The sequence below is a fragment of the Danio rerio genome, chromosome 1 (assembly GCF_052040795.2).
Source record: "Danio rerio strain M-AB ecotype USA chromosome 1, GRCz13ab, whole genome shotgun sequence".
Taxonomy (NCBI): Eukaryota; Metazoa; Chordata; class Actinopteri; order Cypriniformes; family Danionidae; genus Danio; species Danio rerio.
The window spans coordinates 13,628,785-13,643,002 of record NC_141021.1 but is presented as its reverse complement, the minus strand read 5'-3'; the positions used below and the strand labels follow the sequence as shown (position 1 = coordinate 13,643,002).

At 36.2% G+C, this 14,218-nt stretch overlaps 1 protein-coding gene across 3 annotated transcripts; it reads right to left on the bottom strand.

Annotated features, from left to right (window-relative positions):
• Positions 1–13,667, bottom strand: clta (clathrin, light chain A). 3 transcript variants are annotated; one of them, NM_213045.1, is given in 7 exon segments: positions 1–717; positions 1,743–1,778; positions 4,610–4,663; positions 6,683–6,794; positions 6,883–7,000; positions 9,256–9,284; positions 13,403–13,650. In NM_213045.1, coding segments are annotated over 7 exon segments (708 nt in total). In that variant the 5' UTR covers positions 13,590–13,650; the 3' UTR covers positions 1–545.
• Positions 13,668–14,218: the final 551 nt, after the last annotated feature.

The following is a 14,218-nucleotide window of genomic DNA, read 5'->3' as shown; positions in this document are numbered from 1 at the left end:
TTACCATTTCAAATGTGTTTAATCAAACTGAAACAGAATGGACAACATGAGTTAACGTTTACCGGGGTACAGCTCTGTTTAACAACAACAACAACAACAACTTGTGCCATAATCTCACAATGAAGTGTAGAAGACCAGTCTTTATGTACAGTCACACACACGCACACCATCTGTATACAACATACACAAGACGTCAGTACTGGATTCCCCAACAGATTCACGAGGGAAATGCATAGATCGATAGTGTCACAATGCCACACGCTGGCTCTACACGGCGAGGGGAAAAATGGGTGGAACATGGAGTTTGGTCCATAAAATAGACACCAAAAATAAAAACATTGTTATATATATTTATGTATGCATGTATATATTTATAGATGAAATATTTATAGACATAACTATATCATATTACACATACATATAATATAATATAGATTATTCATATATGGAGCTCAAAGCCATTGGGATAGGGCCACAAAGGAAATCGATGTTGTGAAACCCAATGGTTGCTGGGATTGTTGGATTTTCGTTTACTTTGAAGCTGTTTAGCGGACGAGCGGAGCCTGTTTAAGAGAGATGAGCACTGAACGCATGCGGGACACATCCTTTGCCTGCTTGCTGGATTTAGGGTTGAAATCGCAAAGACGCGCCACACGTTCCCATTCTGTGCCAGGACTGTTTTCATCCAGCTCCGACACCATGGCTTCCTCAGCCGCCCTGCCGATGACAAACCAAAATCAGCTTCAGATAGACACGGGGAACACTCGCAGACCCGTCCTGCTTGAGCGCAGCACCGCTGACCTCCTTCAAAGCCTCCAGAACTTCAAACGATCAATTTCCAAAGAACTCAGTAAGGAGTTGTCTAAAATCTGAAATGTTTCACCAGGAGCTTTTTGGTTAGGAGGTTAGAGGTGTGAGCCAAAAGCAGGAGCGTCCAGGTGCTTATTTTCCATCCATCGATACATTCAGAGACATTCTCCAAGTGACCACATCCAAAACAGATGGTAGTTTGAGCATCATGCCCCCAACCCACCATTACCAGAACTAGTCTCCATCTTGAAGGCAGGAAAAGGTTTCCAGAACAGCCATAATTAAAAAGTTTTGCAGCGATTCAGTCGGTTAAAACAATTGGTCGCACTTTGAATTAAGGGATGTTCCTCGTCTCTTGAGGGTCAGAGGAACGGCGTACGCTAATGAGCCTTCAATGTATCTATTGACAGGCCCATTGGCTTATTTTAACCACTAAATCTTTGCGCAAAGGCTGAACGTGCCATGCGTTTGGCAGTGACCAAAAGCGGGGCCTTCTGCTGAGCATGGGGGAGGGGAACTAAACCAAGTTTCTGGCAAGCCAAACACACTAAAGGTTTTTGAAACCATATTGGACTATTCCCGTTACCAACCCTTTCCGCTGCCGTGGACTCAGTCCAGTAGAGTTGCATTAGCCTCTCCACTATATATACACACACAGTATACACAGCAAAATGGGTATGAAAAGCCAATGAGGTAAATCACGGTCACAATCAATTACATCAACGCACAGGACTAGTGCACCAACACATCACCACAAAATGACATCCAGAATCTTAGAAACTTTAGAAGAGAAACATCTTGATGGTAATAAAGACAGCAATTCATTGGTGTATATCAATTTGCAGTCAGTGGCTTGTTTCCTGAGCATATTTGGATTTCTTGTCTTGTTTTAAGATTTTTTTGGTTATTGTCATTTTCTTTTTTTACTTAACTGGTCTAGGCGGTAGCAAGGATGGTTAATGTGAGTGCTTAAAGGTGCATAGAGAAAAGAAAAACAAGGAGAAACAGATCACAAGTCAGATATATAGAAAACCAAAAGAAATGAGATTTATGCAGATGACCAAAGCAGGCATGCACTGTTCAAAACCCAAGTCATCTTAGGGGTGTTGTTCTAAGTGCGCTTAGCTTGCAGCCGTCATTGAGGTGTGTGTATGTGTGTGTGTGAGCCGCTTATATGGCATTCAGCAATCTCAACTGGCGCTTCAGTTGAGAGATGTTTACCAAGCAAAAAAGAAAAGCAGCTAGTGTTTGTGCTAGTTCTGCAGAATAGGCAGAAGCAGTAAGAGGTCTGTGATGAGCATGAGGGCTGCAGAACTAAGAGGACAGTTACAGTTCTAGCCTGGGACAGCTCTGCTCAACCTATGCACAACATACTTCTAAATAAAGAAAACTGTCTAACTGAAGCAACTAGGTGTCCGGCCGAAGTGCCAGTTATGAGATAAAAGGTGCACAAAGACTTTTTTAAATAACAATAATAATAACAAAAACAATAACAACAAAACAATTTTAAATATACCTAAATGTATTAAAAATGTAATGTTAATGTAATTTCTATTAACCAAAATTTTGTAATAAATTGAAAACTAACTTTTATTACAAGCAGTTTTACATTTAACAATTAAAATTATGTTTTTATTATATAAATTTATAAGTTATATAAATTTAATTGTTAAATGTATAAAAGTTTCAATTTAAATTATAAACATAAAATTCCATACAATTATATATATTTTTTATGAAATTTGTCGTCATGATACAACTTTGCGTTCACAAAAAAAGTGGCAATAGCGTCAAAGTCGCCGCAAGTCATTCGTTTTTGATGGGAGTTGCCGACGATAAGTGAGGAGGCGCATCTTCGCTGGTGTGGATGTAAAGGAGAGTTGGAACAAAGACTATAGAAAACACAAGACGCGTCACTCATATTTTTGAATGAGGAAAAGTGTAACGTCAATATGGCAAATAAAGCCCCGCCTTCTACTACAGTAGCCAATCAGTGATCTCTATAGACTGAGGATTCTCAGAGGGAGGGGCTCGGACCAGGCGTGACTTTCTGCAGATTTTATGTGATTCAAATGTTTAGAAATGAAAGTAAAGCGATAGTTGTTGTTTAATTTTAGTGGTTATTTGTAATATGAAATTTTATCATAAGCTTGGCGAGCAATTTTGGAGAACTTAACGTTTCCCTGTTTAAACACAAAGCCCAAACATTTCAAAGATGGCCGCCAAGTGAAATGACTTGCCTTAAAAAGACTTTGGTTGAAATCAAGTGAACTCCATGGTAATGAGCTTTGACACTGTTCAGTGGCAACCAATCAAAATGTAGACAGACCGCTACAGAGAATTCAAGAGAACACAGTCATGTGAACTTTGGTTCCGACGACAATTGTTCCCATGGGTTTGATTGTCTCTGTCGCCAGATTTCTGATAGTTAACGATAATTTCTTACAGGAATTTACATTAAAACAACATTACTGGCGAGTTGGTGCATTAATGTTTTTTTTTTTTTCTTTAAAAAAGCGGAAATCTCATGCTATCTGTAATGACAATACAAAACAGTATTGCTGCTTCAAAATATTTCTGACATTAAGACACATATTGAATAAGTAGAGCAAAGCCACACCACGTGCAACAACTTGATCTTCCAGTTATGTGAATTTGATAAAGCATGTTTTTTATGCGGTAAGGTAACCGATTCGCTGCAGCGGACCCTTTAAATATGAGATCAACGCAGCGAATTTTGCCGCTCTTGCCAGTGGAGCAGTAAACCCAGACAGTGTTTATCACCAGACCAAACTAAACGCTCTCACCGCCTTCGGTGTGAACACACAGTTAATATATACAAATATACATTTTGCCATTTATAATTTGTCAAACTTGATTTAATGAGGTATACTTTTCGACTTTTGATCCAAAATTTGTACATTTATTTCATTTTGCACAGTTTTGACAGGATCTCTTCTACATTTTCCACATCACAGATATCTTAAAGCCCTAAAAGCAATTTAATTCAACAGTTTGTTTATAGAGAGAGCTTTTATAGTATATTCTAATAATAAACCCATTACTATTATTTATACTAAAAGAAAATAAAAGGCCTAGTGCACCTCTAAGACACCCAAAACACAAATATATCCAAAAACATATCAGACTTAGTTTTAGAAAGCATTAAAAAACATTTTTGTTTTTTAGCATTCAATATCTGGCTAGTTCACTGATCTGCTGGTTTTAAGATCAGCCAGAGACGTAGTTGCTTGAAAATTCACTAATACTTAGTGAAGAAATTCACTGGATTACAGATAACACTACTACTTCTACTACACTAAATAGCACTAACATATTGAATAATCTAAATTAATATTAATAAAAGACAATAAACAGCATTGACTAATCATCATCTATACAAATGTTTACACAGTATATCTTCAATATCGGAATAATTCACACAATATGAAAAAAAGCACAACACAAATGACAGAAAAATAATGAGTTAAACGTTTTATGAATGACCATGGAAAAAAAAAAAAGATCTTGATTTAAAAAAAAAAAAATGTTGGACAAGACAAATAAAAAAATCTATGAAACTAAAACAAAAATATACAAATGAACAACATGCATAGTGTGCAACAATATTGGTCTGATTAGTTGAACAAAAACTATCTGGCTTCAAACATGAAGTGAACGAAGAGTTTAGTTAGAGATGTGTGAGATTAACAGGTGATGGAAAAAAAGATGGGATGCGGGGAAACGAGGGAATGAGAGATGCATGTGAAAAGAAAGGATGTTAGTTTTAGCAACATACACATAACCAATCAGATCAGCGAAGGGTTGTTTGTAGAAATCCTCATCCAGCACCCTGGAAGTTCCAGAGGAGAGCAGCGAAGCAGGAGAGAACAGAGAGAGTGGTAAAAAGGAGAAAAACCACACTCATACAGAGCCAGTGTTAACACCAGGCCAAGAACATACAAGATGACAAACCGTGAACACATGAGAGAGACAGACAGAGACAAAGAACTCAGACAACCGTTTCACATTGACAGGAATTAAGACAGATATTCTGAAAGAGATTTAAGAAGACGTGGCATTTTCATTTGTACCAAAACATTTGTGAATTTTCCACTGGGACTGAATGGGAAGCACAAAGCATGTGACTGAAGTTACATTTGATTTCTGACTTAATACCTGTTCTTGTAATATAGTTCTCAGATGCTTCACCAACTGATAAAGAGTTTCTCATCACTTTTTCCCCCCATTCTAACACAACATCCTAAAGCGATGATGGATACAATACCTGCTCCTGATTGGACCAGCTATGATTATGTGACCTCACATGACCATTGAACAAGGTCAGACTCTCAGATCTGCTTCTTCAGTGTGCTTTTCGGATCATAAAATGGCTACAATTGTACTTGGAGTACTTGAAGGTGTGCTTTTGTGCTGGAACATTAGCTTGACCTATCCTGTCAAGGATAAATACACATGGCACTTAAACCAGCAGTAGGTGGCAGCAGTGAGTAATAAGTCATTATTATTAATAGGGCTGCACGATATTGGAAAAACATTTTGTTTTCCTGCAATATGTATTGCGATATAAATACAACTTCACCAGATAGCTTTAATAGCTCCATTTGGAACGAAATTGTTTATTTAGACTGATTGGGGATTATTCTGGGTGTGAATGATGAATAAAATATCATTTAAAAGTATGACTAAATTAAAGCTAGTGCTTTATGTTTCTTTGGGGAGTCAAACAGTATTCAGATACAAAAATTGAATAATCATATGCAAGATAACGCTGTATAGTCATTTATTTGTTGAATAAATAGGTAAATACAAGGAATCTGTATTATGGCCACTGAGTGGTACAGCACAATACAGTATGGATGGGTATGGGTCACCTTTATCAGGCTTGCTTTTTCACTTATTAACACATGCAGATGACAAACTTTGTTATGGTTCGAATCCACAAGTTTCATGTTTTCAGGATAATCGCTCTTACTAAAATATAATACCAACATATACACAGCTATGTGCAGATGCACACATTGCAATATCGATGCTAAAACTGTATGTTGTGCAGCCCTAATAAATCATTACATTAAATCTAATCAAACGGTTATGATAATTCTATAAAATACAAGAATGTAATACGATTCAAGCCTATTTTTGTGCCATAGTCAACATCAAAAAACCTACAATATTATTGAAGATGATAAATCTTTACAATCACTCATGCTGGGAGTGTCCAAAGAGTTGCATTTTATTTATTTATTTTTTTTAAACTGTCTATTTAACTTTTTACATTTTTATTTATCTTATTTATTTTAAGTATTATGGAGTTGTGTATTCAACCTATGCATACACTTGCTGTGCATTTGTATGACGATTGAGGACTTGATCAAACACCATTTGTTTGCGGACTGTTTGAATGTGCCTCTTCTGGTATAATATCTCGGCTGTGTATTTAAAAATGGAGCTTCTTTGTTTGGGGATGTTTGTTTGTTTGATGTTGATTGTTTTTCTGTTTTGTGCAAATTTATTAAAAAAATATATATATATTTTTTTTTAAATGCTGTGTAAAACTTTTTTTTAATATACAAATGGAGTAATAAAGGGAGCCATGCACTGTCTAGTGCACAGGTGTCAAACTCAGTTTGTGGAGGTCCTTAGCTCTACATAGTTTAGCTTTGACCCTTATTAAGCACACTTAATCAAACTAATGGAGTCCTTGAGGCTTGTTTTACACCTCTGGGTAAGTGTATTGAAGCAGGGTTGAAACTAAACTGTGCAGGTCTTGTGCTCTTGTAATCGCACAGCAAAAGCCAGAAACTAGGCCTGCCTTGTTGATTTCTTCTGCCCGAACAGTGTCTTGTACCTGTTGTTGACTTTGGTTTTCTCCAGCTGCTCGTTCTGCCTGGTGTGCCATTCCTCCAGCTCCAGCTTTGCCTTCTCTTTCCACTCGGCCTCCTGTTTACGCGAGTTCGCATCTGAAGAGAAACATTCGTCAACCCTAAATGAACTTCAAACTTTAAATGCATCTATATAAAAGCATCCAGGGGTCAGGTTTGCGTTTACCGAGCTCCTCCAGCCTATCTCGCTGCTCCTCTCTCCACTTCCTCAAGCTCTCCGGCTCAGCCTGCAACCGATCCACACTGGAGATGGCCGCATACACATCTGAAGGGCCATTACTCTCCTACAGAACACACACAGCCAAGCCACACAATTCCAGAACGCAAGTTAGTTGATAGATTTTAATTTTGGTATCTGGATCAGGGATTTGTCCATTAGGTTTATGAATTTTATTATATATTTGAATTGGAAAAACAAAACTGGCTTTTTAAAATAGGAGTCACTGGTAAAACTGGGCATTCAGAATTCTGCTCAGCATGTAAAGCCTGACAACTTATTTGATTTGGAGTCAAAATTATTTGTTCATCCATCAAGCATTGTATCATATTTGACACAATACATAGACATATACACACATTGTGTGTCATATATAAGTAATATACTCTTATAGCATATGAAGAGCACCAAGCAGAAGAAAATTACACAATTGGGTTGACTCTGGAAAAAAAATTTAATATCTAAAAGCTTGTCATGGAAATTAGTGAGAAGAGTGCGGAAGACAATTTAGATACAATGCAAAAATCAATCTCAGTTATTCTGTAATTAATCATTTAAATCTGATAGGTTAAAGTAAGATGATGTTTAAATGTATTATTTTATTGAGGGGGCAAATTGTGTAACTAAAGACATTAAATGAAGACTTAAGCCTGATTTTTACTTTTGCCTGAAGCGGTGTCGCAACTTACGAAATGGACAAGGTTTTTAAACTTGACGCGTTTGCCATTGAGATATTCTTTAAAACGACATGAGGCGGTCAAAAGAAACACACCGTAAAATCAGACAGACAAAACAGAGAAGTAGAAAGTTTCCGGAACCATGTCAGAGCATTAATATCATTCAAGATTTTGAAACTAATTATTCTAATAAATTATTTTAATGATTATAAAAATTTTTATAACCATTCAAGAATTTTTTTAATCAAACTTTGATGCATCACATGCTTTTGTTAATATCTCAAACATTTTTACCTATTAACGTTTATTAAAATGTTAATGACAGAGCATGCGTTGCTCTTCAAATACGTTTTATATTATGGCCAGAATAAAAGCAGAAAAAAAATATAATATAATAATATAATAAAAAAATACTGTTGATTTAGCCTAGTCCAACATTTCTGACCATTATCACCAATAAAGCCTAGTAAAACAGGGCATCAGTATATTGTAAACTGACAGGTTCGAATATTTTTTTTCCAGTTATTAAAGAAATAATTTGTTTCCCTAATTACAGTTTTGTAACTATTACATTGTTTTAAATTTAAAATTGTAATATATGCATCAGTGGAAAACCTACGAATGGTGGAAAAATATATTTCTGTAATTGTGTACCCGAGTCTTCACTTTTGCCATGGCCTCTTTTGGCTAAAACAAACTTATCCCTCAGGTTTTTCCAAACGTTTTAATAAAAACTTTCTTTCCCATGGCTGTTGCAATTTCTAGCCAATAATCATTGTCCACCTGATAATCCCTACGATCACTTATGGACGGATCATGAAGATGTCTGTACAGTCGTACTGTTTCAGACAAAATCTCTTCAAAGTGTTTCATATTCAACTTAAATCAAACGCAGCGCCGCTCAAACTGTTCGCTCGAGTGTCAAAAAAAAAAAAAAAAATTGTGCACTCCGCCAGCCGAAATTGTCACGCACCCAAAGTGAACCTACACAAACACAGAGATAACATCTCATTCATTCGCCACGCACACTCAAGCGAAGGCGGAGCATAAACCAGGCTTAAGAGATGATCAAATTAAAAACAGATGCGTCACATATGATCCAGATATTAAATATTAAATTTATTCAACACTGCTGATGCATAACAGCACAAAAGTAAAACAAACCTACAGTAGGCTTCATAAGGCTAATGATCACATATTGGCTAAATATACAAAAGTCATTTTTCAGCTATTTAAACCAGTGCTTCAACTGAAACAAAAGTTCAAAGAAGGTTTAGATTTAGTCTTTTGTTCATTTGCTATCATCAACACTAGCAAAAACTAAAACGTACTACAGATGTATTTACACTGCAGTATAAAAACATGCAAGAGAAACTCACACGTACAACTACTATGTATTAAAACTAAAACAAGGTTGGTTTGGCACTAGGTAACCCTTTAAAGGGCACTCATTGAAATAAATATTAAAAAAAAAACACTAGATTGTTGTCTGGGTTTATTACAAGACGCTGTGAGACATGCATGTTTACTTTTTTATTGTAATAAATATGAAATGACCATATATGGTTCTTATGTAATGCAGGTTTGTTCAATAGTGCTTGTACTATTGCATTGAGCATTCAAAATACAGCATTCAAGGCCTTACCCCATGCAGATCTCCATTCATTGCTCCACCTGCAAGGATAAAAGAAAAAGAACATGTTAATAAATAACTACTGTCTAGTCAAACTGTCATGCAGATCTCATAATTCATCAAATCACCCAAAGTACAGCCATAGACAGAATTTTTTAAAGAAACATACACTGGCAATTCACTTCCAAGGTAAACAGAGAAAGACATAACTAGAAAGCAATGCAAGTTACTTTGGATAAAACTATCTGCTGAATGCACAGTTGTAAAAGAATAGCCATTTTCCAAGAATGTATACTGAATTTGAGAGCAGGATATGGAGTCTTTCCGCCTGCCTGAGACTCTGGTTTTGCTGACTTCTTTTCCTTTCTTCCTGAATCAGTGGAAAACATCATGTAGCTAACTTTTCTTTACTAGAAGCGAGTTAAACATTTTCATTAGGCAATCAGAGTTTTACATCAGAAATAATCAAAATGTTCAATTCATGCAAATTGATTTTAAAGCCTGATTTTATGCTTTTCTGCACAGTGCCATGGATATTACTTCCAAGACTGCCGTCTTCAGTCATTCTAGACTCAAGTCAGACTGTGCCTTTGTGCCAGTGAAACAACATCCCTATCATCATTTATTCAAACCTTTCGACCAGGGTAACATTCAAGCCAACAGCCAGTGAACAGGGAATATCGGACACATGTGCGATTAGTAATACTCTTGTTTTTGTAACTAAACAAAAAAAGACTAAAATCTACATATTTAACATCAAAAAGTTTAATTGTTTAATGTTTGGTTACTGTAGGGCACAGGTGTCAAACTCCTGGAGGGCCACAGCTCTGCACAGTTTAGTTGCAACCATGCTTCAACACCTGTAAATTTCAAACAAGGTTAAAGAACTAAATTCATCTGATCAGGTGTTTTAATTAGGGTTAAAGCTAAACTGTGCACAGTTGTGGCCCTCCAGGACCTGGATTTGACACCTGTGCTGTAGGGACTTATTTTGCTGTGAGATGCTTGTGATGGACATTTGAGAGGGCCTTAAAACATTGAGATAAAATCGTTTTATATTCGCACATTCAGACTTTCTCCCCAAAAATATAATTTTAGAAAAGTGTTTGCAAATTCTAAATAGTGAAATCATAATAGCAGCCACTGACTCTCAAAGTACAACATTGTTTAGAGTAAAATAAATAGTGCTGTGCTAATGTTGTTTTCAGACCATACTTTCAAGTAATTTCAGACCAAATATTTGAGGTATCATGATAAAAAAATAAAGGGAGGTTGTCTCTGAACAAATGTGTGAATATAACACTAACTTTACCTCAACCATTAAGACCTAGTGCATATTCAAGCATTTAGAACTAATCAATTTTAACTAATTTCTACAATAGAAACTATGATTGAATGCTATGATTTGCTAATTATAAGACAGGGTATGGAATTACAGATGCATTTGTAACATGGTAAAGTGTAGATAGGATACACGGCTGGCCTGAAGTGCGATATATGATATAGAAGCATTTTTATGACAATAATAAATATTTTTACAATACTGTGACAGTTGGATTTAGGGTTAGGGTAGAAGTAGATGTCAAAAAAATACAATTTATTTGGTAATTTAGTAGATAAAATAATAATATTCAGTACAACTACTGTTTTTTTGTTACTGTGGCAGGTGGATTTAGAGTTGGGATGGGGGTAGACGTTAATAAAATATAATTAATAGGAAATTAAATAAATAATATAAATCATTTTCATTAACTTCCAGCCGCAACCTTCTAACATTCGTTTTGGAATCTCTATTTTTGAATCAAAGACGAGTCAACTGAACCTTCAACAAACATTTTTGGGATTACTGGTTATTCGAATCGAACTAGGGTTGTCACGATACTGAAATTTGATATAGTCTATTTCCCGCTGACATTTGAGTGCTATGAAGCACGTTCTTAAACAGCGCGGATTTGCCGTTGTTTTCACATGCTCAACAGAAATGACTGTGATTGGCTGTGAAGGTCACTGGTAAATGGAGGTTTTTAACATTGCTGTATCGATTAGTACCGAATTCCAGTACTATGCAACCATAAATCATACATTTATAATAATGACAGGCACATCTGAACCACTGAATCAAACATTTTTAGTCGTCATATGTGCGCTAAACTTTACTTATTTAAAGAAATAGAAATATCCTGTTAAGCAATAAGCAATTTAACTAGAGATGCTTCGATCGATCGGTATCGGCCAATAATCACGTTTGATGACTCAATCGGTACTCGCTGATCTGGTTGATTACGTGAACTAATCGCAAGTGTTTGTTTTAATTGGGGATGAGCAAAATATCTGAATGATCTCGCATGTATTTAGGTATTTTCAGAACTGAAAGTTCTGTGTTTTTGACAATGTTGCAAGTTCACTAAAACGTGGCTGGAAAATTAGATAAAAAAAAAAACTTTAATTATATTTTTTTACAAGAATATTTAATAACTTAACTTATGGTACTTTACCTAAACACTTTAAACACTTAACACTTGTACTTTTTCGCCATAAACAGTAGTTTATAGACCTGTTTCCTTTTAGTAAAGAAGTAATGGATTTATAGGTTTGCATTTTAACTTCTCATGCATCAAATATGCACTCCAAAGTTTTTCCTGATTGTTGTCATTTCTAAATTGCATTATTAGTCATTTTTCTTACCAATTTTTCTTGACATGTTCACATCTACATTAAATGGTTATAATAGAGGTATCTAAGGGATTATATGCATCCTCCTTAATTTATTCTCTCAGGTAAGGAGAGATCCCCACTTAATTATTATAAAGCTTAAAGCAACAGAATCGGTACTCTGTATCGGCTGCAAAAAATCCTGATTAGAGCATCCCTAACTTTAACCTTTGAATAAAGTTAAGAAACAAACATGAACACGCTTTGCTTGTCATATAAATCCAAAAATTTAGGTAAAGCTGGTTTTATATTTTAACATTCATTCAGTGACAGCTTGTGACATGCTCCCTATATTGTTTACAATAGGGTAAATTGGGTTTTATACACACACATTCGGACTTTCACCTTAATTACAGTTTTAGAAAATAATTATTTGCAAAAGCCTAATAGTGAAATCATATTGGCATCCAATAACTTTCAAAGTACAACATTGTTCACAGTCAAATAAGTAGAGCTAATGCTGTTTTGAAGTCATACTTACATGTGACAAACAATTTAGGGAGTTGTCACTGAACGAATGTGCGAATATGAAACCAACTTTACCTCAATATTGTTTACCATGATACTTTGAATATTCTGCTTGAAATCACTTGCAAGTATGACATCAAAACAACATTAACACTACTTATTTGACAGAACAACTGAGTCATTGGCTCCTAATATAATTTCGCTATTTAGAATTATGTTTCCCAGTGATGAGTTGCAGCTGGAAGGGCATCCTCTGTGTAAAAAAAACAGATGCTGAATAAGTTGGTGGTTCATTCCACTGTGGCGACTCCAGATTAATAAAGGGACTAAGCCGAAAAGAAAATGAATGAAATATGCATATTTAGAATTAGCATACAATACTTTTCTGAAATTATATCAAAGAGAAAGTCCCAATGTGCAAAAATAAAACCGAAATTTACCTCAATTATCTAAAGGATGTCTGGTCTAGCGTAATGAACTTGAACACACGAATACAGCCTTCAGTCCAAAGGTCATTATATAATAAAAAAAGCATCAGCGTTTAAGGAAGTCGAATTTCGCTGATACCACCATATACTGGAATAATCAATCAAAACAAAGAGCGGCAAATGGGTTTCAATGGAACATTCATCTGTTTTAAAACCTAATAAAATTACGATTAAACCGTTTAATAAGAGGTCTACCACTGGAATACTTATAGATAACTGACTGAGTTAACAACAGATAACGCCATTTTCCTGCTTACTTTAACAACCAGTCCAGTGTGAAGCATTAATACATTTAAGCGGCTATTTTGACGGTGTTTTGGCAGTGTTATCTGCACGCGCGACACTTCATAGATGAAGGCTAGCTGGCTAATGAGCGAATAAAGGAGTTCTTTGTTTTGGTGTTTTTTCTAAACGTTCGCATTTAAGACTATAAAGCACGCTTTTAATCTTTATCATCGATGTGGTGCAAATAATATGTCGTGTAAACCCACCGTCCTGGTCTTGGCTCAGGGACGAAGGCACATCTCCGCTGTCCAGGATGCTGAAGCCCTCGTCATTCTCGATGCCAGCGATCTCGCTCTCTTGCTGGGCCAGAAATGCCGCCGCCGGGTCCTCGTCTGCCCCGACACCGTTCCCTGCGCTTCCTTGAGGGGCACTGAGCATATCGAAATCGTCCATGGCTTGCTGAATGTGCTCAGAGGGAGAACAACCGAAAACACTAATCACCCTACTGTCTTCCTCGTCGACGGCTCCAATGTCAGTGGGGAGGGACTTAAGATAAAACGGACGCGAAGGAAACGGCCGCTCAACCAATCAGGGTTGTCCATTTTTGACGGGCATTTTTGTCGTCCATACAAACGACGAATAGTTTAGTCGTCCGCCAATGAAATGACTAAACCGTGGCTGCGCGAGTCCCGTGACCAGCAGCGTGCCCTGATAGGGCGTTGCAGCAAAATGAAATTGCATACGTATCAATCTAACGAATATAAATAGGCTTTATCATGACAAACTGACAGAATATCTTAGACACACTTATGCTGGATCTTTTCAAGGTCACCTGACAGTGAGAATTATCATTTCAGGGTAAAAGGAAAACGCCTGCTTTGTTGTATAGATAAAAAGACAAACATTCAGATACACACACAAATCACTGGAGTAAGTTACCTTTTATATGTTAATTCTTGTTTGTAGACCATTTCAGTGTGGTCATGTCATTGGCCCATGAAGATTTCCTACTTGCTATCAAACTATTTTATAACTAACAAGAGGCAATTCAGTCATAACTTAATGTTAAAACAGCTATCATA

Bases quoted from the DNA above. Each gene is read 5' to 3' on its own strand.
- clta (XM_087235403.1), bottom strand. From the start codon at position 13,589: ATGGACGATTTCGATATGCTCAGTGCCCCTCAAGGAAGCGCAGGGAAC. The intron at 9,285-13,402 runs GTGGGTTTACAC...TTATCCTTGCAG, and splicing joins CCTGAGCCAAGACCAGGACG to GTGGAGCAATGAATGGAGAT. The intron at 7,001-9,255 runs GTAAGGCCTTGA...TGTGTTCTGTAG, and splicing joins TGAATGGAGATCTGCATGGG to GAGAGTAATGGCCCTTCAGA.